This window comes from Littorina saxatilis, unplaced genomic scaffold (genome assembly GCF_037325665.1).
Source record: "Littorina saxatilis isolate snail1 unplaced genomic scaffold, US_GU_Lsax_2.0 scaffold_544, whole genome shotgun sequence".
In the NCBI taxonomy this organism is placed as follows: Eukaryota; Metazoa; Mollusca; class Gastropoda; order Littorinimorpha; family Littorinidae; genus Littorina; species Littorina saxatilis.
Window position 1 is genome coordinate 60,001 of NW_027128508.1, and position 26,218 is coordinate 86,218.

The window sequence follows — 26,218 nt, forward strand, 5'->3', positions numbered from 1 at the left end:
TGTGAGTGAGGTCTCTCTTGCCCACCCCCATCTATCTCCCATCCTCTATACCATTTACTTTTCCTGGTCCTATTTTTAAGGTTGTTTTCTCTCTAGCGTGAGAGGTCTTGACGCGTTGAATGAGAGTGATTTCGCTGTTGCTGGTGAAAAGAGTTGTGAGAAGGATTTGTTCCGTGTGCTTGGAGTGGTGAGGCCAAGAAAGGATGGCGAGTCAATTAGATCTGTGCAGTGGAGTTTTGCAACCAGCCGTCAACTGTTTGGCCTCTTCGTTATGGAAAAGAGGGTGTGATTGAGTTGGAGTCTCCTCAATGCCTCCTGTTGTTGTTGGGTTTTTTTTCTGCGGAAAGTGATTGATTTTATAATTTTGGAAAGGAGAAAGTGAATTAAGTCCAAATTGGGAAAACCTGTGGAGAATATTAACCTTCACTTTGAGAAATTGATACATGTATACTCTCTAGGCCCTTGCTGAAAACCGGAATAAACCTCTACAAAGTGTTGCTTCAGTGTTGCTGTGGATATATGTAAGAACATGTGTATAGAAGTCAGAGGATGCAATGCTGTAATGTACGACGTAAAATAAAAAAGCTTCTTTCTGCAGTGTTCAATCTCTTTAGTAGCTGTAGTGAAATGTGAGGTCAGGTTCCTGTGAAGAAGACTGTGAGGTGAAACTGAAAGTGTCGGTGCAGATGGCGTGATGATGATAGCAGCAGTGACTCCAAAGTAAAACAGATGCACTATACAGATTGCAGCACATCGCTTCCTACAAGTAGGTCAGCCTTTCAAACATGGAAATGACTACTCGCTGATTGGTCGCCTGTGAGGCTACTCGCTGATTGGTCGCCTGTGAGGCTACTCGCTGATTGGTCGCCTGTGAGGCTACTCGCTGATTGGTCGCCTGTGAGGCTACTCGCTGATTGGTCGCCTGTGAGGCTACTCGCTGATTGGTCGCCTGTGTCCGTTAGGCGAAGTCGACTTCACGAAGCTTTTGCACTGGTCATGAATTGTGGGTAAAAAGACTTCACCAAATCAAGTTGCGGCTCAATTTAAGGACGGCCTTTATGACAAATATAGTGTCAGTACTGAATGATGACAACAGCAACACAGCAAGACTGTTCTTGTCAAGGAAACTACAACACAATCCTTCCTGTAAGATTACAAAACTAACATAAACAACAACAATAACAAAGAAACAACAACAGGCGAGGCGCTAGTGGATGCTCTATTTTCTGCAAGAACAATTCCATTACTTTAAAAAAAATCCACCCAAACACCCAAACCACCTGTGTGTTGTTGCGAAGTGTGGCGGTGTGAGGAGGGATGATGTGCGAGCGAGGCGTGCTGCTCGTGCTGCAGTGCTGTGTGCCAGCTTTCACCAACAAACACAGGGAGGGCGCCAGGCACGGGTATACATACACCGCTACCTCTCTATCCTCTCTGATAAGACGGGCTTGAGTGTCCTGATTAGTTGGATGATAATTCACTGTGGTTTTCTATCTTGTGTAACTGTTCTTGTATCTTGTGTAACTGTTCTTGTATCTTGTGTAACTGTTCTTGTATCTTGTGTAACTGTTCTTGTATCTTGTGTAACTGTTCTTGTATAACTGTTCTTGTATCTTGTGTAACTGTTCTTGTATCTTGTGTAACTGTTCTTGTATAACTGTTCTTGTATCTTGTGTAACTGTTGTATCTTGTGTAACTGTTCTTGTATAACTGTTCTTGTATCTTGTGTAACTGTTCTTGTATCTTGTGTAACTTTTCTTGTATCTTGTGTAACTGTTCTTGTATAACTGTTCTTGTATCTTGTGTAACTGTTCTTGTATCTTGTGTAACTGTTCTTGTATAACTGTTCTTGTATCTTGTGTAACTGTTCTTGTATCTTGTATAACTGTTCTTGTGTAACTGTTCTTGTATCTTGTGTAACTGTTCTTGTATCTTGTGTAACTGTTCTTGTATCTTGTGTAACTGTTCTTGTATCTTGTATAACTGTTCTTGTATCTTGTGTAACTGTTCTTGTATCTTGTGTAACTGTTCTTATATCTTGTATAACTGATCTTATGTAACTGTTCTTGTATCTTGTGTAACTGTTCTTGTATAACTGTTCTTGTATCTTGTGTAACTATTCTTGTATCTTGTGTAACTGTTCTTGTATCTTGTGTAACTGTTCTTGTATCTTGTGTAACTGTTCTTGTATCTTGTGTAACTGTTCTTGTATCTTGTATAACTGTTCTTGTATCTTGTGTAACTGTTCTTGTATCTTGTGTAACTGTTCTTGTGTAACTGTTCTTGTATCTTGTGTAACTGTTCTTGTATCTTGTGTAACTGTTCTTGTATCTTGTGTAACTGTTCTTGTATAACTGATCTTATGTATCTTGTATATATCTTGTATAACTGATCTTATGTAACTGTTCTTGTATCTTGTGTAACTGTTCTTGTATAACTGTTCTTGTATCTTGTGTAACTATTCTTGTATCTTGTGTAACTGTTCTTGTATCTTGTGTAACTGTTCTTGTATCTTGTGTAACTGTTCTTGTATCTTGTGTAACTGTTCTTGTATCTTGTATAACTGTTCTTGTATCTTGTGTAACTGTTCTTGTATCTTGTGTAACTGTTCTTGTATAACTGTTCTTGTATCTTGTGTAACTGTTCTTGTATCTTGTGTAACTGTTCTTGTATCTTGTATAACTGTTCTTGTATCTTGTGTAACTGTTCTTGTATCTTGTGTAACTGTTCTTGTATCTTATGTAACTGTTCTTGTATCTTGTGTAACTGCTCTTGTATCTTGTATAACTGCTCTTGTTATGGTGTGGGAGTGTTTTGGGGTTCTGTGTCAGCCTGTGTGTGTCTCTGGGTTATGGTGTCGTTATCTGTGACTCTAGTTGTTGTGTGTCTCTGGGTTATGTTGTCGTTATCTCTGGGTTATGTTGTCGTTATCTCTGGGTTATGTTGTCGTTATCTGTGACTGTATAGTTGTGTGTCTCTGGGTTATGTTGTCGTTATCTGTGACTGTAGTTGTTGTGTGTCTCTGGGTTATGTTGTCGTTATCTGTGACTGTAGTTGTGTGTCTCTGGGTTATGTTGTCGTTATCTGTGACTGTAGTTGTGTGTCTCTGGGTTATGTTGTCGTTATCTGTGACTGTAGTTGTGTGTCTCTGGGTTATGTTGTCGTTTTCTGTGACTGTAGTTGTGTGTCTCTGGGTTATGTTGTCGTTTTCTGTGACTGTAGTTGTGTGTCTCTGGGTTATGTTGTCGTTATCGGTGACTGTAGTTGTGTGTCTCTGGGTTATGTTGTCGTTATCGGTGACTGTAGTTGTGTGTCTCTGGGTTATGTTGTCGTTATCTGTGACTGTATAGTTGTGTGTCTCTGGGTTATGTTGTCGTTATCTGTGACTGTAGTTGTTGTGCTTTGATTCTGCGGAGTTTATCATCACGCGCGTTAGTGTGTGTGTGTGTGTGTGTGTGTGTGTGTCCCCGTGCGCCTGTCTGCATGCGTGCGTGCGTGCTTTTGTTATCTCTATGTGAGCCTACACAAATGACAAGAACATATGTTTATTTACAATCCTCACAAATCTCTATCCCGTCAAATGTTTGCTCCAGACCCATTCAGAGATAACTGCCAAACACACAGTGAATGGTCTGTAGCAGTGCGGGTCTGTAGTTGCCGAGATGTTTCCTAGATGGCTTCCTAGATCATGCGAGTTTTGACATCAGCCATCAGCCCACATCCCTCCAATCAGGCCCGTTATCATCGAACAGCCCGAGTGTTTACGAGATTTCGCGTCTCGGGGGCAACAGGCTTACCGAGACTTGTCATAACTTACACGTTACGAGGGGTGGTTCAGTAATACCGACAGTTTGGCTCACTTTGATCAATTGCCACGTTACGAGGGGTGGTTCAGTGATACCGACAGTTTGGCTCACTTTGATGAATTGCTGCGAGTAAACGCGCGTACTTTTCTTGCGCTCTACAAACTTGCAGTTTTAACTTATCTGTAAAACGGCGCAACGATTTATCTGTTTTGTGTTTTGCTGTAATGGTGCTGGTGGATTGGTCTGGGATCTGTCTGTCTGTCTGTCTGTCTGTCTGTCTGTCTGTCTGTCTGTCTGTCTGTCTGTCTGTCTGTCTGTCTGTCTCTCTCTCTCTCTCTCTCTCTCTCTCTCTTTCTCTCTCTTCAGTCTCTCTCTCTCTCTCTCTGTGCCTGTCTCTCTCTCTCTGTGTCTCTCTGTTTCTCTCTCTCTGTGTCTCTTTGTTTCTCTCTCTCTCTGTGATTCTCTATTTCTCTCTCGTTCTCTCTCACTCCTATCTCTCTCTCTCTCTCTCTCTCTCTCTCTCTCTCTCTCTCTCTCTCTCTCTCTCTCCCTCTCTTTCTCTTTTTCACTCCCCCCCTCTCTCTCTCTCTTCCTCACTCCCCCCCCTCTCTCTCTCTCCCTCACCCCCCCCTCTCTCTCTTCCTCTCTCTCTCTCTCTCTACCTCCCACCCAAACCCCTTTCTTCAAGTTTTCAATCGTTTTCGCCGAATGTCTTGGAAAGTCACATGATACGGTTGAGGGACATTTTTGCGACATTAATCTAATTGAGATTTAATCCAGACACCGTAGAGATGTTGGTGCCTCTGTTTTGGGAGTGTCTTGGCTGTCAAATAACAGCGCAATGCCAGGAGAAATAGGCGTGTTCCTCAAAAACCTACCTTCTACTCTCTGGCTTGTTCCGCCTCCTCTTGTTTTGTCTTGCAAGTTTTGTTTAAAAAGATATTGCAGTTCAAGTCAAGTAATCAGCAGGATGACTAAAGTCAAGTAATCAGCAGGATCACTAAAGTCAAGTAATCAGCAGGATCACTAAAGTCAAGTAATCAGCAGGATCACTAAAGTCAAGTAATCAGCAGGATCACTAAAGTCAAGTAATCAGCAGGATCACCTCCCGTTAGGAAATTGCTGGTCGTGTTGCTTCATTGTGATTGATGTTTCCATTACTTTGCTTTTCGTCGTTTCCATTTTTTCTTACTCATTCCATCTTCTTTCACTGTTTAGCTTCAATTTTGGGATTCCGAATCTCATTTTCCCCTGAAAAGAATTGATGGGAATATCAGTTTCAGGCTTTGTGTGTTTTGTCAACTAAAACTTGGGGACGCTTTCCTTTAATTTGATTGAAGTTTGATTCCATTTGTGTCAAACGTTTGATTGAAGATTGATTCCATTTGTGTCAAACGTTTGATTGAAGTTTGATTCCATTTCTGTCAAACGTTTGATTGAAGTTTGATTCCATTTCTGTCAAACGTTTGATTGAAGTTTGATTCCATTTCTGTCAAACGTTTGATTGAAGTTTGATTCCATTTCTGTCAAACGTTTGATTGAAGTTTGATTCCATTTCTGTCAAACGTTTGATTGAAGTTTGATTCCATTTCTGTCAAACGTTTGATTGAAGTTTGATTCCATTTCTGTCAAACGTTTGATTGAAGTTTGATTCCATTTCTGTCAAACGTTTGATTGAAGTTTGATTCCATTTCTGTCAAACGTTTCACCTTTTTCTTGGTTTGTTCCGTTGATAACAGAAAGAGGAAATATACATTATGCGATATTCTTTTTTGATAAGCCTAATTTTGTTTTGTTCAGACAAAGATTGTTAGCTTTTGGCTTTTGGGTGCAAAAACAAACAACATAACAAAATCCAAAAAAACATTGGAAGAAGAATCGCTTTTCTTGTTGTGTAAGCCATCACGGGTCCTTCTGCTCTCCTTATAAAAACAAGGAAAATGGCCTAGTTTTTACATTACATGGGCCTTCAGTCCAAATGTCAGTGTTCACAATGTTTTCCCCCCACTGAGGTAACCATGAATGTTCTCTGAGTGTTGCAGCAAAGGCCTTCATTGTAAATGTCAGTGTTCACAAATGAAATTAAGCTTATCAAAAAAGAATTTCTTCAGTGTTTCTTCTTCTTCTTCGTTCATGGGCTGAAACTCCCACGTTCACTCATGTTTTCGTACGAGTGGGTTTTAACGTGCATGGCCGTTTTTACCCCACCGTTCAGGCACCCATAAGCCGCTTTCGGGGGAATCTTCTGTTAAAAAAAACCACACTCCCCACTGAGCTAACCAAGCCTGTCCGCCCTGATATGGCCCTTCGTGGTCGGCTGGGCGTTAAGCAAACAAACAAACAAACCAAGCCCGTGCTCTCTGTGTTGTGCTCTCTGTGTGTTTGTCACATAGCTAACCAAGCCTGTGTTCTCTGTGTGTTTGTCACATAGCTAACCAAGCCTGTTCTCTCTGTGTGTTTGTCACATAGCTAACCAAGCCTGTACTCTCTGCTCTCTGTGTGTTTGTCACATAGCTAACCAAGCCTGTACTCTCTGTGTGTTTGTCACATAGCTAACCAAGCCTGTGCTCTCTGTGTGTTTGTCACATCGCTAACCAAGCCTGTGCTCTCTGTGTGTTTGTCACATAGCTAACCAAGCCTGTACTCTCTGTGTGTTTGTCACATAGCTAACCAAGCCTGTGTTCTTTGTGTGTTTGTCACATAGCTAACCAAGCCTGTGCTCTCTGTGTGTTTGTCACATAGCTAACCAAGCCTGTGCTCTCTGTGTGTTTGTCACATAGCTAACCAAGCCTGTGTTCTCTGTGTGTTTGTCACATAGCTAACCAAGCCTGTGTTCTCTGTGTGTTTGTCACATAGCTAACCAAGCCTGTGTTCTCTGTGTGTTTGTCACATAGCTAACCAAGCCTGTGCTCTCTGTGTGTTTGTCACATAGCTAACCAAGCCTGTACTCTCTGTGTGTTTGTCACATAGCTAACCAAGCCTGTACTCTCTGTGTGTTTGTCACATAGCTAACCAAGCCTGTACTCTCTGTGTGTGTTTGTCACATAGCTAACCAAGCCTGTGTTCTTTGTGTGTTTGTCACATAGCTAACCAAGCCTGTGCTCTCTGTGTGTTCCAGGAAAGGGCGACGAAAGGACAAGGACTCGCCCACGCCGCCTATCTGCGAAGAGCAGAAGCAATACCTGGAGGAGAGCTGTCTGAGGGAGCGCGTGATAGAGGCTGACTTTATCAAGCTGGTCCAGCTGCCCCCTTCACTCGACTCCAACGAGTGGCTCGCCACACACAGTGAGTCGTCATACCCTTTTCATGCTTTTCTCTCACTTTGTTCTTTGGCGTCGGTAGTCGCCCAAACGCTTTCCTCTGTTTGGCGTCGGTAGTCGCCCACACGCTTTCCTCTGTTTGGCGTCGGTAGTCGCCCACACGCTTTCCTCTGTTTGGCGTCGGTAGTCGCCCACACGCTTTCCTCTGTTTGGCGTCGGTAGTCGCCCACACGCTTTCCTCTGTTTGGCGTCGGTAGTCGCCCACACGCTTTCCTCTGTTTGGCGTCGGTAGTCGCCCACACGCTTTCCTCTGTTTGGCGTCGGTAGTCGCCCACACGCTTTCCTCTGTTTGGCGTCGGTAGTCGCCCACACGCTTTCCTCTGTTTGGCGTCGGTAGTCGCCCACACGCTTTCCTCTGTTTGGCGTCGGTAGTCGCCCAAACGCTTTCCTCTGTTTGGCGTCGGTAGTCGCCCAAACGCTTTCCTCTGTTTGGCGTCGGTAGTCGCCCACACGCTTTCCTCTGTTTGGCGTCGGTAGTCGCCCAAACGCTTTCCTCTGTTCAAAACACAAAGTTTCAGCGCTCCATTTAAAAGGAAAGTGACGCGAAGAAGACCTATCTTGCCAATTCTTGAGTTGCAGTAAAAGTGGTTTATTCTGGGAGTTTGTTTAGACGTAAAAGATAGAAAGATGGGTGAAATTTGTGGTTAGAAATAATAATATTTTACTTTCGGTTTCTAGTTCTCATTTCATGCGTTTGTCCGTTCAAACACCATTTATAATAATAAGAAGAAGAAGACAAAAAAGAACACAAACAAGAAAATAAAAGAACAAGAACAAGAAAATGAAAAAGAAAGAAAGAGAACACACAAATAAAGTAAAAAAAAGAACAAGAAGAAATAGAAGAAGAAGAAAAAAACTGTGATTGTGTATGCTTGAGTTTCGCATACAGTTTTTTTCTTCTGAAAAGTCTTAAGTCAGTTATCTTTTCATGAATATTTTATTGTAGCAAATTATTATAAAGACAACATGAATTTATAAGACTAAGAGTGATACTTTAAATGTAAGTTATGAACACAGTTAACGATAAAAACGTACTTGCAGTCAGACACACAGTCATCAGTTGCCTCCATTTACTCAATTGATGGACCAACAAGGTGGCTGCACCTCTTCAGTACCTGAGGTGCTGTTAGATTCCCTCATACATACTCGTCCCAGACCGTGAAAAGCTGTCCTTGCAACTGTCGGTATTTTTTGCGTTGGCGACGTTTCAACTTGTTTTGGGACACAAGACGTAGCTGCAAGTCAACCATGTTCGTGGAGAAGGTGGATGAGCAGGTAGAAAGACAGTGTGGAGCGCTTGGCGTGTCCATTGAACATCCCGTACCAGGCTTCAACGTCATTGTAGGTTCTGACAGCCTGATTGAAGACGCTCCATGTATCAGGAGTCCAAATCGCACCGTCGATCCACGTTTCTCTTATGTAGTTTGCAAGTTCATGCAGGGACGGTGTATTCCTTGCTTTTTTTGCTCTCAAATCTCGTTGGCAGCAGTCGATATTTAGTGAAGCGTGAGAAATCATATGATACAGAATATTTGAGGTTAATTTTTTTTAGCAAAGTCGCATAAGGTCTTTTTTTTTTTTTTAGACCGACTGGTGGACGAATTGACTTGTGGACGTTTTGACCATGAGCATGTGGACGTTATGACATGGACGTTTTGTGGACGTTTTGGCGTGGACGTTTTGGCGTGGACGTTTTGGCGTGGACGTTTTGGCGTGGACGTTTTGGCGTGGACGTTTTGGCGTGGACGTTTTGACTTGTGGATGTTATGACATGTGGACGTTTTGACCATGAGCATGTGGACGTTTTGTGGACGTTTTGGCGTGGACGTTTTGACTTGTGGACGTTATGACATGGACGTTTTGTGGACGTTTTGGCGTGGACGTTTTGACTTGTGGACGTTATGACATGTGGACGTTTTGACCATGAGCATGTGGACGTTTTGTGGACGTTTTGACTTCGCTACCCTCTTCCGTCTTACGCTGTCCTATATATCATTTGCTCCAACCCTTCCTCTTTTTGTTCCATTGTTAAACCCTTGGCGTCGAAATAAGGGACATTATCCATGAATCAGCGCAGACTGCAAGCAATGGTATTGACCGGGTCCAACAGTTAGCGTCACCCTTCCGCCATTGCTAGATTCCTCTGCACAGTTCTCAAGGTGAATTTGTGTCTGATCCAATTTGGTCGTCAGGCTCTCAGAAGACTTTTCCTTCGAGTGCAACTAGAAGGACGAATTAGGGGAGGGGGGGGGGGGGGTCTGAGATGGAGAGGGGGGGGAGTGGTAAGGTTAATAGGGAAGAATTTGAGAGATGAGTGCCCAAAAGGGGGAATGGATGAGTTAGAGAATCGGGGAGTGGCGGGAAAGGAGGATGAAGAAGCCTTCAACCCGACCTCTACCATTACTTCTCTTCTTCTTCTGCTCCTTCTTCTACTTCTTATTCCTTTCTTCTACTTCTTATTCCTTTCTTCTACTTCTTATTCCGTTCTTCTACTTCTTATTCCTTTCTTCTACTTCTTATTCCTTTCTTCTACTTCTTATTCCTTTCTTCTACTTCTTATTCCTTTCTTCTACTTCTTATTCCTTTCTTCTACTTCTTATTCCTTTCTTCTACTTCTTATTCCTTTCTTCTTTTCCTCACTCTTTATTCAATCCTGCCATGGAATTTATTGCCTAATGCCCCCCCCCCCCCCCCAACCCTTTCCAGTCTGGAGACTCGTAATACCGGTCGATGTACTGCCAAGTGTGCTTCAACAATCACTGTTGGTTGATTTTAGGGGTAACTGTGTTGAGTTCTACTGCTTCGTGTTCTTTTCTGATTTTCTCTCCATTTTTGAGTCACTTGAGAAAAAGTGACTCTATGTAATCGGTCAGTGTTAGTCTGTCCGGCCGGCCGTCCGGCCGGCCGTCCGTAGACACCACCTTAACGTTGGACTTTTCTCGGAAACTATCAAAGCGATCCGGCTCATATTTTGTTTAGTCGTGACCTCCAATGACCTCTACACTTTAACGATGGTTTCGTTGACCTTTGACCTTTTTCAAGGTCACAGGTCAGCGTCAAAGGAAAAATTACACATTTTATATCTTTGACAAAGTTCATCGGATGTGATTGAAACTTTGTAGGATTATTCTTTACATCAAAGTATTTACATCTGTAGCCTTTTACGAACGTTATCAGAAAAACAAGGGAGATAACTAGCCTTTTCTGTTCGGCAACACACAACTTAACGTTGGGCTTTTCTCGGAAACTATAAAAGTGACCGGGCTCAAATTTTATGTGAACGTGACTCCCAGTGACCTCTACACTTTGACGTCTGCTTTGGTGACCTTTGACCTTTTTCAAGGTCACAGGTATGTCTTGAAGGAAAAAAATTGAAATATCATATCTCTGAAACTATTCATCGGATTTGATTCAAACTTTATAGGATTATTCTTTACATCAAATTATTTACATCTGTATTGTGTTGTGAATAGCAATTTCTTCCTGTCCATCTGATGCCTCATATAATATTCAGAACTGCGAAAGTGACTCGATCGAGCGTTTGCTCTTCTTGTTTGTTTGATTGATGATTATTTTGGGGTGCATGAAAGATGGGTGAAGATGGGGGAGAAAGCCCAGTCTGGGCTGCTGAACCAGTTGCTAACTACAGCACAACAACATCAACAACACTACCCCCATCACAACAACAACACTCATTGTCACGGACGATCAGCGTTTCATTCTCTGACCTTGTAGTCGACCTCTCTCACTTTCCCTTGACCGTTTAACAACCAGTACTCGTCTCTATCCTCTGGTCCTACCGTCACGAGAGTGCCACTACCAGTATTACTCGTCACGAGAGTGCCACTACCAGTATTACTCGTCACGAGAGTGCCACTACCAGTATTACTCGTCACGAGAGTGCCACTACCAGTATTACTCGTCACGAGAGTGCCACTACCAGTATTACTCGGAGGTCGAACGCCTGGTCCCAAACTTGTGAACAGGCCCTCGTAAGATCGATTGTTGGACGGGCCAGAACAGTGACTTAGGACAGAGACTGATGTGCGCGGTCAGGTGGCTGCCAATGGACTGTTATGGGCCAGAACCAAAAGTTGTAGGGGTGGGGAGTTGGGGGTGGGTGGGTTTTTTTGGGGGGAAAGGATGAAAGTGAAAGATGTTAGGGTGGGTATTTGGGTCATGAGGGGGAGGGGGGGGGGGGCTGCGGGATTCGGAAGGAGGTACTACTATTGAACTGCGCCACAACCGAAAGTCACCGCGGGTGGGGTGTTTTTTGGGGGGGAACGGATGAGAGTGAGAGGTTGGGGAGGGTAGGTGGAAGTAAGGGGGGGGGGGGGAGAAAGAGAGGTAAAAGCCGTGGGATACAGAAGGGAGGTACTGAGGATCGAAGACCTCCGTCAGTCAGAATTGACCATGGGGGATTGCAGTGGTAGAGCTAAATGTGAATAGTTTCCAACACGGAGACTGCCATGAGAACCGAGAAAGGCAACAAACTTGTATCTGTCCCGCGAAGCTGCATCGGTTCCGGGTCGGGAGTTGCCGTCTCTGTGGCAAAGTTCACAGCTGTGTGTCGTCTGTTGGGCTTGTTACGTCCCTTGGAACCGGCAATGAGAAACTACGGTCCGGGCACGGAATTCATTTGACCAAAATCAAGGTTGTTTTCCATGAATACCAAAGTAAACGGAAGAGAAATGTATTTGATAATTGCCGGCCAAGAGACACACACACCGCGTGAGTCAGGAGCTGACGTAGTTTGTCCCGGTCAGCGGACATTCTGTGTCGCACCTCCTTGTGTACAGTCGGCGTTGCGCATGTAAAGCAAATAGAAGGCGTCACTACCTGTATGCATTGGTACCTACCCCCTTGACAACCCCCCCCCCCCCTTCTCCCCAATCCAAACACCCGTCACCATCCAACGACCCAGATTCATTAGGGAATGCAGGCACGTATGTAGGTTAGTCATGCAGTGACTTGGATTGCAAGATACGTCGCTTCCTGTGAAATTCCTCATGTAAACCAACACAGATTTTTTTTAAAGTGTTAACTCTTTTTATATTTAGTCAAGTTTGTCTGTGTGTGTGTGTAGAGCGATTCAGACTAAACTACTGGACCGATCTTTATGAAATTTGACATGAGAGTTCCTGGGTATGAAATCCCCATACGTTTTTTTCATTTTTTTGATAAATGTCTTTGATGACGTCATATCCGGCTTTTCGTGAAAGTTGAGGCGGCACTGTCACGCCCTCATTTTTCAACCAAATTGGTTGAAATTTTGGTCAAGTAATCTTCGACGAAGCCCGGACTTCGGTATTGCATTTCAGCTTGGTGGCTTAAAAATTAATTAATGACTTTGGTCATTAAAAATCTGAAAATTGTAAAAAAAAAAAAAAAAAATTTATAAAACGATCCAAATTTACGTTTATCTTATTCTCCATCATTTGCTGATTCCAAAAACATATAAATATGTTATATTCGGATTAAAAACAAGCTCTGAAAATTAAATATATACAAATTATTATCAAAATTAAATTGTCCAAATCAATTTAAAAACACTTTCATCTTATTTCTTGTCGGTTCCTGATTCCAAAAACATATAGATATGATATGTTTGGATTAAAAACACGCTCAGAAAGTTAAAACAAAGAGAGGTACAGAAAAGCGTGCTATCCTTCTTAGCGCAACTACTACCCCGCTCTTCTTGTCAATTTCACTGCCTTTGCCATGAGCGGTGGACTGACGATGCTACGAGTATACGGTCTTGCTGAAAAATGGCATTGCGTTCAGTTTCATTCTGTGAGTTCGACAGCTACTTGACTAAATATTGTATTTTCGCCTTACGCGACTTGTTTTTATTGGGATAACTACATCATCCTTTAAGTTGAAGTCTTCTAAATATCCACAACCTTGCTGCTGTCAGTGCACAGTGCAACGCGTTGTTAAAGAGATTCGCACAATGTCAGTTGAACCTACACATTGACCCAGTATGACAGCGATCGACGGCGACTTAACTTCTAATGGTCCCCTTCAGACAAGAAATCCATAAGAGAAAAAAAAAAGAAAAATAACAACTTACGATCGAAAGTGACTTCGGCGTGAAATATCTCATACGGGAGTCAAAAGCTGAATTATCTTCTTCAGACAAGAAACTACAAATCAGCGGTTGAATATGACCTCACGTTGAATAATCTCCTTCAGACAAAGGTTAAAAGGTTAAGGTAGTGCCATAACCAATTGTAATCGATGGGGAACCCGGAAAGATGTGGTGTTCGCCCCTTCACACAAGTTCTCATAACAACACGGATGAAACCTGACTGCCTCAAAGTGTCTCCTTCAGACGAGAACCTTTAAAGACACCGATCGAATGGCCTTCCCTTTTTAGGAGACCACCACCCCTGACGGAGCAAGCATGAAAACAGGTCATCAGGGCCGGACCCAGGGGGGGGTTCCAGGGGTTCCGGAACCCCACCCCTTGGAAAAAGCATGTACCTTGCTTTGACTTTTACTAGTTTTAGCACCAAAACAATGCTGCTCTTAACCCTCAAAACAAGGCCCAGAATGCACCAGATTGCACAGATTTTAACCGTTTTTCAACAATTTTCCGGGGGAGCATAAGCAGGCGCGCGCTTGTGGCTTCGCCACTTCGCTGATTTGCCCCCCCCAAAAAAGGAGGAACCCCTCCCTTACAACTCATTTGGTCCGGCCCTGGGTCATGGAAGTATTAGGCGCAAACAAGGCTGGGTGTTACTTGACAAACAAGGCTGGGTGTTACTTGACAAACAAGGCTGGGTGTTACTTGACAATCGCCATCCGTCATGGTGTGTACATGTCATAAGACCAGCTTTCCACTTGCTGTGTAAATGGAGGATATTTTTCTAAATTCATTTCAAAAGTAACACCTATCTCAATCTGCGAAAATAATTCTGAGAAAATTCAAAACAAATCACTTTGCACAAGAAGTAGCCCGCCAGTGTGATGTTGGTTTACACAAGAAGTAGCCCGCCAGTGTGATGTTGGTTTACACAAGAAGTTCTCTTTCCTTGTTTGTATTATGATTGTGTAAGTGTAAAGCGCTCTGGGCTCGTCACCACGAGGTTTACGCGCTATATAAGTAATCGTTATTATTATTATTATTAAGTAGCCCGCCAGTGTGATGCCAGTATGATGTTGGAATGGGTCCAAGTGGAAGGATGCTCCTGTCCCGTGTGAAGCCGGGACACATCTGATGTGGAAGCCTGGACACATCTGATGTGTGAAGCCTGGACACATCTGATGTGTGAAGCCTGGACACATCTGATGTGTGAAGCCTGGACACATCTGATGTGTGAAGCCTGGACACATCTGATGTGTGAAGCCTGGACACATCTGATGTGTGAAGCCTGGACACATCTGATGTGTGAAGCCTGGACACATCTGATGTGTGAAGCCGGGACACACCTAATGTGTGAAGCCTGGACACATCTGATGTGTGAAGCCTGGACACACCTGCTGTGGAAGCCTGGACACATCTGATGTGGAAGCCGGGACTCATCTGATGTGTGAAGCCGGGACTCATCTGATGTGTGAAGCCTGGACACGTCTGATGTGTGAAGCCGGGACTCATCTGATGTGTGAAGCCGGGACTCATCTGATGTGTGAAGCCGGGACTCATCTGATGTGGAAGCCTGGACACATCTGATGTGTGAAGCCGGGACTCATCTGATGTGTGAAGCCGGGACTCATCTGATGTGTGAAGCCGGGACTCATCTGATGTGTGAAGCCGGGACTCATCTGATGTGTGAAGCCGGGACTCATCTGATGTGGAAGCCTGGACACATCTGATGTGTGAAGCCGGGACTCATCTGATGTGTGAAGCCGGGACTCATCTGATGTGTGAAGCCGGGACTCATCTGATGTGTGAAGCCGGGACTCATCTGATGTGTGAAGCCGGGACTCATCTGATGTGGAAGCCTGGACACATCTGATGTGTGAAGCCTGGACACATCTGATGTGTGAAGCCTGGACTCATCTGATGTGTGAAGCCGGGACTCATCTGATGTGTGAAGCCGGGACTCATCTGATGTGGAAGCCTGGACACATCTGATGTGTGAAGCCGGGACTCATCTGATGTGTGAAGCCGGGACTCATCTGATGTGTGAAGCCGGGACTCATCTGATGTGTGAAGCCGGGACTCATCTGATGTGTGAAGCCGGGACTCATCTGATGTGGAAGCCTGGACACATCTGATGTGTGAAGCCGGGACTCATCTGATGTGTGAAGCCGGGACTCATCTGATGTGTGAAGCCGGGACTCATCTGATGTGTGAAGCCGGGACACATCTGATGTGTGAAGCCTGGACACATCTGATGTGTGAAGCCTGGACACATCTGATGTGTGAAGCCGGGACACATCTGTTGTGGAAGCCTGGACACATCTGCTGTGCTCACGCCATCTGCAAGGAAGGCGTCTTGAACTGGGTCATACGAGCCGTGAAGAAAAAGACTTGGTATAACTTGAACTGTGGATGGAAGACCAGTAGGAAAAGCGGTCAGCGGTGTGTGTCTTCCTTACAGCTGTCATGGGGAGAGTGACGGGAAGGTTGATTGATTTAGTTAAGGTTAACACTCACACCGATGTTCAGGTTACGATGTCTTGTCGGGCTTGCCGATGTTGGTGGCAACTTCATTACGGCAGGAACCGCTCAGTAACGTCATCGCCCTCCGTGCTAACAGTGTTGGAGGTTGGGAGGGAAGGGGGGGGGGGGGGGGGGGGGGGGGTCTGAGACGTCTGGTCTGTTTTTGTTTTTGTTTGTCTTGACGATCTGTGTCTTTTTTTACATTTAGTCAAGTTTTGACTAAATGTTTTAACGTAGAGGGGGGAATCGAAACGAGGGTCGTGGTGTATGTGCGTGCGTGCGTGCGTGCGTGTGTGTGTGTGTGTCTGTGTCTGTGTGTGTGTGTAGAGCGATTCAGACTAAACTACTGGACCGATCTTTATGAAATTTGACATGAGAGTTCCTGGGTATGAAATCCCCGAACGTTTTTTTCATTTTTTTGATAAATGTCTTTGATGACGTCATATCCGGCTTTTCGTGAAAGTTGAGGCGGCAATGTCACGCCCTCATTTTTTAACCAAATTGGTTGAAATTTTGGTCAAGTAATCTTCGACGAAGCCCGGACTTCGGTATTGCATTTCAGCTTGGTGGCTTAAAAATTAATTAATGACTTTGGTCATTAAAAATCTGAAAATTGTAAAAAAAAATAAAAATTTATAAAACGATCCAAATTTACGTTCATCTTATTCTCCATCATTTTCTGATTCCAAAAACATATAAATATGTTATATTCGGATTAACAACAAGCTCTGAAAATTAAATATATAAAAATTATTATCAAAATTAAATTGTCGAAATCAATTTAAAAACACTTTCATCTTATTCCTTGTCGGTTCCTGATTCCAAAAACATATAGATATGATATGTTTGGATTAAAAACACGCTCAGAAAGTTAAAACAAAGAGAGGTACAGAAAAGCGTGCTATCCTTCTTAGCGCAACTACTACCCCGCTCTTCTTGTCAATTTCACTGCCTTTGCCACGAGCGGTGGACTGACGATGCTATGAGTATACGGTCTTGCAGCTGAAAAATGGCATTGCGTTCAGTTTCATTCTGTGAGTTCGACAGCTACTTGACTAAATGTTGTATTTTCGCCTTACGCGACTTGTTTTTCTTTCTCGTTGTCCTTCCAAAACATACTTGAAGCAGCTGGATCAGGTTTTTGCTGATCGTGTTGTCTTGTTACTCGACACCTTCTTCATTAAATTCACGTCCCTGCAACAATGTTTTGTCAAGTGTTTTGTTTTGGTTTTGTTGTTGATGTTTTTCCTTGCGGTTAAAGAGCGTGACACCGAGAATGGCGCACAGGGGTAGACTGGTGGACTGGACTGGGAGCTGTTCCGTGTGTCGCCCCGCCTCTTGCCGTGTGTGTGCCCAGCAAATGTAGAGCCACACATAATTCGTTTGCAACGAGAAAGCCTCACACGCCGATATTTTTATGTTCACTATACAACGTAACGCCCTTGCCTTGCTCTTTTTGAAGCCGTCTTTTTGTTATGTTCACTATACAACGTAACGCCCTTGCCTTGCTCTTTTTGAAGCCGTCTTTTTGTTATGTTCACTATACAACGTAACGCCCTTGCCTTGCTCTTTTTGAAGCCGTCTTTTTGTTATGTTCACTATACAACGTAACGCCCTTGCCTTGCTCTTTTTGAAGCCGTCTTTTTGTTATGTTCACTATACAACGTAACGCCCTTGCCTTGCTCTTTTTGAAGCCGTCTTTTTGTTATGTTCACTATACAACGTAACGCCCTTGCCTTGCTCTTTTTGAAGCCGTCTTTTTGTTATGTTCACTATACAACGTAACGCCCTTGCCTTGCTCTTTTTGAAGCCGTCTTTTTGTTATGTTCACTATACAACGTAACGCCCTTGCCTTGCTCTTTTTGAAGCCGTCTTTTTGTTATGTTCACTATACAACGTTCACAACCGTCGTACGAAGAAGAAGAAGAAGACTATACAACGTAACGCCCTTGCCTTGCTCTTTTTGAAGCCGTCTTTTTGTTATGTTCACTATACAACGTAACGCCCTTGCCTTGCTCTTTTTGAAGCCGTCTTTTTGTTATGTTCACTATACAACGTAACGCCCTTGCCTTGCTCTTTTTGAAGCCGTCTTTTTGTTATGTTCACTATACAACGTAACGCCCTTGCCTTGCTCTTTTTGAAGCCGTCTTTTTGTTATGTTCACTATACAACGTAACGCCCTTGCCTTGCTCTTTTTGAAGCCCTCTTTTTGTTATGTTCACTATACAACGTAACGCCCTTGCCTTGCTCTTTTTGAAGCCGTCTTTTTGTTATGTTCACTATACAACGTAACGCCCTTGCCTTGCTCTTTTTGAAGCCGTCTTTTTGTTATGTTCACTATACAACGTAACGCCCTTGCCTTGCTCTTTTTGAAGCCGTCTTTTTGTTATGTTCACTATACAACGTAACGCCCTTGCCTTGCTCTTTTTGAAGCCGTCTTTTTGTTATGTTCACTATACAACGTAACGCCCTTGCCTTGCTCTTTTTGAAGCCGTCTTTTTGTTATGTTCACTATACAACGTAACGCCCTTGCCTTGCTCTTTTTGAAGCCGTCTTTTTGTTATGTTCACTATACAACGTAACGCCCTTGCCTTGCTCTTTTTGAAGCCGTCTTTTTGTTATGTTCACTATACAACGTAACGCCCTTGCCTTGCTCTTTTTGAAGCCCTCTTTTTGTTATGTTCACTATACAACGTAACGCCCTTGCCTTGCTCTTTTTGAAGCCGTCTTTTTGTTATGTTCACTATACAACGTAACGCCCTTGCCTTGCTCTTTTTGAAGCCGTCTTTTTGTTATGTTCACTATACAACGTAACGCCCTTGCCTTGCTCTTTTTGAAGCCGTCTTTTTGTTATGTTCACTATACAACGTAACGCCCTTGCCTTGCTCTTTTTGAAGCCGTCTTTTTGTTATGTTCACTATACAACGTAACGCCCTTGCCTTGCTCTTTTTGAAGCCGTCTTTTTGTTATGTTCACTATACAACGTAACGCCCTTGCCTTGCTCTTTTTGAAGCCGTCTTTTTGTTATGTTCACTATACAACGTTCACAACCGTCGTACGAAGAAGAAGAAGAAGACTATACAACGTAACGCCCTTGCCTTGCTCTTTTTGAAGCCGTCTTTTTGTTATGTTCACTATACAACGTAACGCCCTTGCCTTGCTCTTTTTGAAGCCGTCTTTTTGTTATGTTCACTATACAACGTAACGCCCTTGCCTTGCTCTTTTTGAAGCCGTCTTTTTGTTATGTTCACTATACAACGTAACGCCCTTGCCTTGCTCTTTTTGAAGCCGTCTTTTTGTTATGTTCACTATACAACGTAACGCCCTTGCCTTGCTCTTTTTGAAGCCCTCTTTTTGTTATGTTCACTATACAACGTAACGCCCTTGCCTTGCTCTTTTTGAAGCCGTCTTTTTGTTATGTTCACTATACAACGTAACGCCCTTGCCTTGCTCTTTTTGAAGCCGTCTTTTTGTTATGTTCACTATACAACGTAACGCCCTTGCCTTGCTCTTTTTGAAGCCGTCTTTTTGTTATGTTCACTATACAACGTAACGCCCTTGCCTTGCTCTTTTTGAAGCCGTCTTTTTGTTATGTTCACTATACAACGTAACGCCCTTGCCTTGCTCTTTTTGAAGCCGTCTTTTTGTTATGTTCACTATACAACGTAACGCCCTTGCCTTGCTCTTTTTGAAGCCGTCTTTTTGTTATGTTCACTATACAACGTTCACAACCGTCGTACGAAGAAGAAGAAGAAGACTATACAACGTAACGCCCTTGCCTTGCTCTTTTTGAAGCCGTCTTTTTGTTATGTTCACTATACAACGTAACGCCCTTGCCTTGCTCTTTTTGAAGCCGTCTTTTTGTTATGTTCACTATACAACGTAACGCCCTTGCCTTGCTCTTTTTGAAGCCGTCTTTTTGTTATGTTCACTATACAACGTAACGCCCTTGCCTTGCTCTTTTTGAAGCCGTCTTTTTGTTATGTTCACTATACAACGTAACGCCCTTGCCTTGCTCTTTTTGAAGCCGTCTTTTTGTTATGTTCACTATACAACGTAACGCCCTTGCCTTGCTCTTTTTGAAGCCGTCTTTTTGTTATGTTCACTATACAACGTAACGCCCTTGCCTTGCTCTTTTTGAAGCCGTCTTTTTGTTATGTTCACTATACAACGTAACGCCCTTGCCTTGCTCTTTTTGAAGCCGTCTTTTTGTTATGTTCACTATACAACGTAACGCCCTTGCCTTGCTCTTTTTGAAGCCGTCTTTTTGTTATGTTCACTATATAACGTAACGCCCTTGCCTTGCTCTTTTTGAAGCCCTCTTTTTGTTATGTTCACTATACAACGTAACGCCCTTGCCTTGCTCTTTTTGAAGCCGTCTTTTTGTTATGTTCACTATACAACGTAACGCCCTTGCCTTGCTCTTTTTGAAGCCCTCTTTTTGTTATGTTCACTATACAACGTAACGCCCTTGCCTTGCTCTTTTTGAAGCCGTCTTTTTGTTATGTTCACTATACAACGTAACGCCCTTGCCTTGCTCTTTTTGAAGCCGTCTTTTTGTTATGTTCACTATACAACGTAACGCCCTTGCCTTGCTCTTTTTGAAGCCGTCTTTTTGTTATGTTCACTATACAACGTAACGCCCTTGCCTTGCTCTTTTTGAAGCCGTCTTTTTGTTATGTTCACTATACAACGTAACGCCCTTGCCTTGCTCTTTTTGAAGCCGTCTTTTTGCCTCGTTAGTGGTCCGCCGTCCCCACCTCCAGTCCCCTCACCACCACTAACGTGATCAAGGGGGAAACAGGCAGCCGCATTCCGGCTTGGGAGCGGGCCCAGATGCGCGGAGAAAGCGATCCCGTTGCATGGCGTGAAAAGTAAGAAAGGTGATGTTTCCCTACCCCCCCCCGTGACACCTGTGTTTGGCGGCCACTGGCACGTGCGTCGCGTGTTTGCGCCCTCCGCCCCGCCCACCCCGACCTTTCTTCCTCCTCTACTACTGCTACTACTAATAGTACTACTGCTACTGCTTCTACCATTTCTACTACTGCTTCTACTACTGTATCTTACATATGTATTAGGGTGTGCAGGCGACACCCCTTCCCCCACCCTCCGCACCCAATGAGTGTCACGTGGTGTGAGTGTTGTGGGCGGGTGTAACGTGCAAGGACCTGTACTGCACAGTGACTAAGTCCTCTTACAGCCGGGAGTGGGTGTGGGCGGCGCCACACTGCTTGTCTTCTGTTCTTTCAAGACAATGGCGGTGCGCAAGGCTGGGTGGAACGTATCACATATCAAGCCAACCAGCCACTTGTCTGGCTACTTCTGCTTTTCTTCAGCCCCAGTGCCGCTTGATAAGCCTTGTTTTGTTGTTGTTGTCAGACAGTGTCTGAAAGTAAGAGGGTGGGCAGGGCTAGAAACCGGGGGGGGGGGGGGGGGGGGGGGGGAGGGGGGCAGTTCTGCCCCCCTCCCCTTACCCAGGAAATGAACCCAAAAAAGCAACCTTTCAAATGCTAACTTTCAACGGCATCTGGGGGAAATCTGAGCTTCTTTCTCTCTCCATCTAAATTTTATTTTCCCTCTTACTTTAGCCCGTACTTCGGTCTCTTTTGTCACTATTCTGTATATGATTAACTCAAAACGTCCCATTGTTGGTCATTGTTGTGGTAAAAGATACAGCAATTACATTTTTCTTGTTTTAGTGTTGACATCTTGGTAAAGTAGGCGAGTCGGTGTTGAGACAAGCTACTAATCATCATAACATTAAGAGGACATTGCATGAGACTCGTCTTGTTGATGCCTTGCGGGCAAAGTAGGTGAGTGGGTAAGAAAACGGAGTTGCTAATCACCCCCCAACAGACATTTATGCGAGACGGGCCCACAAGCATAATTGACAAGTTGGGCATGCTGAATGAAATGGAAGACTTGAGGGCACAACAGTCAACGCTGCGTGCTCACTGTCGATAGGGAAGAGAAGTTGTCTTCTGGCGTACACCTTGGTTTGGAATGAAGGCCGTGGTTCAAACGCGGCGTGACTTGGTTGTCATGTATCAGTTCATGAGACATGAGATGTAAAAGACTGATCTTGTATAAACACACACACCTAACACATACACATAGGTAGAAAAGCACGCACGCGCACAAGTTGTAACGCACGCACAAACACATACACACCCACGAAAACGCACACGCACGCGCACACATTCAGAAACATATGCCCACACACACACACACATGTACACAGTATACTTTTTTGACTCACATGCGAAGCAAAAGTGAGTCTATGTACTCACCCGAGTCGTCCGTCCGTCCGTCCGTCCGTCCGTCCGGACGTCCGTCCGTCCGTCCGTCCGGAAAACTTTAACGTTGGATATTTCTTGGACACTATTCAGTCTATCAGTACCAAATTTGGCAAGATGGTGTATGATGACAAGGCCCCAAAAAACATACATAGCATCTTGACCTTGCTTCAAGGTCAAGATCGCAGGGGCCATAAATGTTGTCTAAAAAACAGCTATTTTTCACATTTTTCCCATTTTCTCTGAAGTTTTTGAGATTGAATACCTCACCTATATATGATATATAGGGCAAAGTAAGTCCCATCTTTTGATACCAGTTTGGTTTACCTTGCTTCAAGGTCAAGGTCACAGGAGCTCTTCAAAGTTGGATTGTATACATATTTTGAAGTGACCTTGACCCTGAACTATGGAAGATAACTGTTTCAAACTTAAAAATTATGTGGGGCACATGTTATGCTTTCATCATGAGACACATTTGGTCACATATGATCAAGGTCAAGGTCACTTTGACCCTTATGAAATGTGACCAAAATAAGGTAGTGAACCACTAAAAGTGACCATATCTCATGGTAGAAAGAGCCAAAAAGCACCATTGTACTTCCTATGTCTTGAATTAACAGCTTTGTGTTGCATGACCTTGGATGACCTTGACCTTGGGTCAAGGTCACATGTATTTTGGTAGGAAAAATGTGTAAAGCAGTTCTTAGTGTATGATGTCATTGCTAGGTTTAGGTCAAGCATGTGAGTCGTATGGGCTTTGCCCTTCTTGTTTCTTCTGAAAATGAAAGGTACACCGATGTTTGACATGCATCTTCGGGGTGTTTTTCAGTCGTCTTATCAATGACATGTAGACACGTGTTTGATGGTTGTCTCAACTGTGTGTTCCAGCAATATAATTATTTAAGTGAAGACCGATGTTTATTGTGTATGTGCACTGTGTGTTCCAGCAATCTCTTTCTTCAACCACGTCAACCTGATGTATGGCGTGGTGTCGGAGTACTGCACGTCCGAATCCTGCGCTTCCATGATCGGCCCCGACAATGTGTGAGTTGCTTTTCACAATACACGGCTACCTGCAATATCAGGCATCTTCCGTGAAAGAACACATGTGGTAGAACACCCACCGTGGGCCTGTCCTGACATTAAGTAGACCAACTCCACTTCTCGATGCTCACTGCACGAAGTGTTGGCACTGAATGTTCGGTCAAAAGACCGCGCCAAGTCTTCACCTTTCATGAAAAAACACCTTCAGTGCAGCCACACTTTGTGTTGGTCTCAATGAAGTCCTTTCATCACAGGTACCACTGTTCCTGCCATCCCGTGCTAAAGCTCTTGTTAAACTCCGCTGATCTGTCCTTATTATTATATTAACACCGCGCCACTGACCCGTGCTAAAGCTCTTGTTAAACTCCGCTGATCTGTCCTTATTATTATATTAACACCGCGCCACTGACCCGTGGCAGACAGGTTGTTTGTCATTATATACCTGCCCCTGGTGCAGCGTTCTTGTTTCATGCTCCGTCAAAAGAGAGGCGACACTGTGACTACGGAAGTCCTATCACGGGGGTCACACCCCGTGTCTGCTTTCATTCACACTCCTAACTCAGGAACTAGGTCAGGCGAGTAATCACTGTAGAGTGAACTAGGTCAGGCGAGTAATCACTGTAGAGTGCACTCACTGTTCAGACACCGCGTACCTCCCGGCTCCATTTGTCAGCCTACCGTGGAACACTGCCAACAATCTGCCACAGTCTGGTCACAGGAGAGGGGGAGCTACATTTACACATGTTATACTATAGCCAATAAACAATTCATGTCCCAATATAGGTCACAGTTACCTGAGAGGAGGTTAGGCCTACAGTCTCTCTCTCTCACATGTCCTTTCTCACACTCGCCACAGGAAAGATGGGAACGAAAATAGACTTGAGGGGGGGGGGGGGGGGTGTGAGTGTGGTTACAATGACTTAGATAACCAGCTTACATGAAATGTATGGGGGAAAAGTGTTCTTTTATTCAGTGTTCAGAGTGCCTTCTATGTCAATTCCTTCCAGTGTCATGTGTGTTGGAATTGCTGTCCCTAGCTCGGGGGTATCAAATAACAAGTGTAAGGCGAAATTACTACATTATTTTAGTCAAGCTGTGGAACTCACAGAATGAAACTGAACGCACTGCAGTTTTTCACAATGACCGTAGGCCGCCGCTCGTGCAAAAGGCAGTGAAATTGACGAGCCTCTTTAGCGCGGTAGTGGTTGCGCTGTGCTGCATAGCACGCATTTCTGTACCTCTCTTCGTTTTAACTTTCTGAGCGTGTTTTTAATCCAAACATATATCTATATGTTTTTGGAATCAGGACCGACAAGGAATAAGATCTTCTTCTTCTTCTGCGTTCGTGGGCTGAAACTCCCACGTACACTCGTGTTTTTTTGCACGAGTGGAATTTTACGTGTATGACCGTTTTTTACCCCGCCATTTAGGCAGCCATACCCCGTTTTCGGAGGAAAGGAATAAGATGAAATTGTTTTTAAATCGATTTCGGAAATTTTATTTTAATCATAATTTTTATATTTTTAATTTTCAGAGCTTGTTTTTAATCCGAATATAACATATTTATATGTTTTTGCAATCAGAAAATTATAAAGAATAAGATGAACCTAATTTTGGATCGTTTTATAAAAAAATAATTTTAATTACAATTTTCAGATTCAATTAATTTTTAAGCCTACAAGCTGAAATGCAATACCAAAGTCCGGCCTTCGTCGAAGATTGCTTGGCCAAAATTTCAATCAATTTTATTGAAAAATGAGGGTGTGACAGTGCCCCCTCAACTTTTACAAAAAGCCGGATATGACGTCATCAAAGACATTTATCCCAAAAATGAAAAAACCGTCTGGGGATATCATACCCCCCAGTAGTTACCCCCCTCGGGTTAGGGGGAGTCCCATATTGGTTGGGACGAGAAAGAATTTACCCGATGCTCCCCAGCATGTCGTAAGAGGCGACTAACGGATTCTGTTTCTCCTTTTACCCTTGTTAAGTGTTTCTTGTATAGAATATAGTCAATTTTTGTAAAGATTTTAGTCAAGCAGTATGTAAGAAATGTTCAGTCATTTGTATTGGAAACTTGCGTTTTCCAGTAAGGTAAAATAATAGTACTACGTTGCAAGCCCCTGGAGCAAATTTTTGATTAGTACTTTTGTGAACAAGAAACAATTGACAAGTGGCTCTATCCCATCTTGCGGCCCTATACTCCACAGGGAGTCTACAGGAATAAGTCAAGTCTATCCCATCTTCCCCCTTCCCCCGTCGCGATATAACCTTCGTGGTTGAAAACGACGTTAAACACCAAATAAAGGAAAGGTCCAGTAGTTTACTCTGAATCGCTCCACACACACACACACACACACAGACACACACAGACACACATACACCACGACCCTCGTCTCGATTCCCCCTCTATGTTAAAACATTTAGTCAAAACTTGACTAAATGTAAAAAGACACAGGACTCGATCGTGTTTCTTTCTACACCTATTAACATCGTGGTGTTTTCTCTGTCAGCTGAACCAGGAAAAATAATTGTGAAAACTTCCGATTTCAGGCAAAACTTGTTTCTCAGGTTTTATAGACGTAAACAAGGAAGGACAAGAGGTGTTTAAAAGTGTGGAATGAACGGTGGACCGATTGATGCCAAGTTTCACATTTCACATTTTGATTTGAATTCATGAACCTGGTTGCAGACATTTGGGATACTGTTCTGGTGGAAAGTAGTCTGGAGGCTCTTAGGGTTAGGGTTTATTATTTCTGCTGGTTTCAGGTTGCAAAGGGAGCGAAGACACACGCGAATAAATGAACACACATTGTGTGACAGTGGAGTTCTTCTCCCGTTACATCTATTTGTAGGATGAAAACTTGAAAACATTTTTTTTTTTAAAGAAGTAATTAGAAACAGTAAAATGGCTAAGTTTGTCCATGGTGGCCGGACGTGAGTTGAATGGAATACACCTCACGTATTGCTCACAGTTTTAAACGTTGACAAAGGAAACCAAATGAGACCTTGCCCCATTCCACCTACTCGCAGCCCCCCCCCCCCCCCCCCCCCCCCAGCTCACCCCCACCCCCCAAACAAAGAAAACCAAGAGGAATAGAAAAATGGGTCTTGCCCTCAAAGTATCGTCATAGGTGTGTA

General features: G+C 43.7%; 1 protein-coding gene across 1 annotated transcript in view; it reads left to right on the forward strand.

The window, feature by feature from the left end:
* The window catches only part of LOC138956865 (MOB kinase activator 2-like), a gene marked incomplete at its 3' end in the record, with an annotated part of 24,210 nt that extends 1,133 nt beyond the window's left edge, over positions 1-23,077 (forward strand). Inside the window, 2 exon segments of the mRNA XM_070328089.1 lie at positions 6,925-7,091; positions 22,981-23,077. Coding sequence (XP_070184190.1) covers positions 6,925-7,091; positions 22,981-23,077 — 264 coding nt within the window.
* Between the last annotated feature and the right edge of the window lie 3,141 nt (positions 23,078-26,218).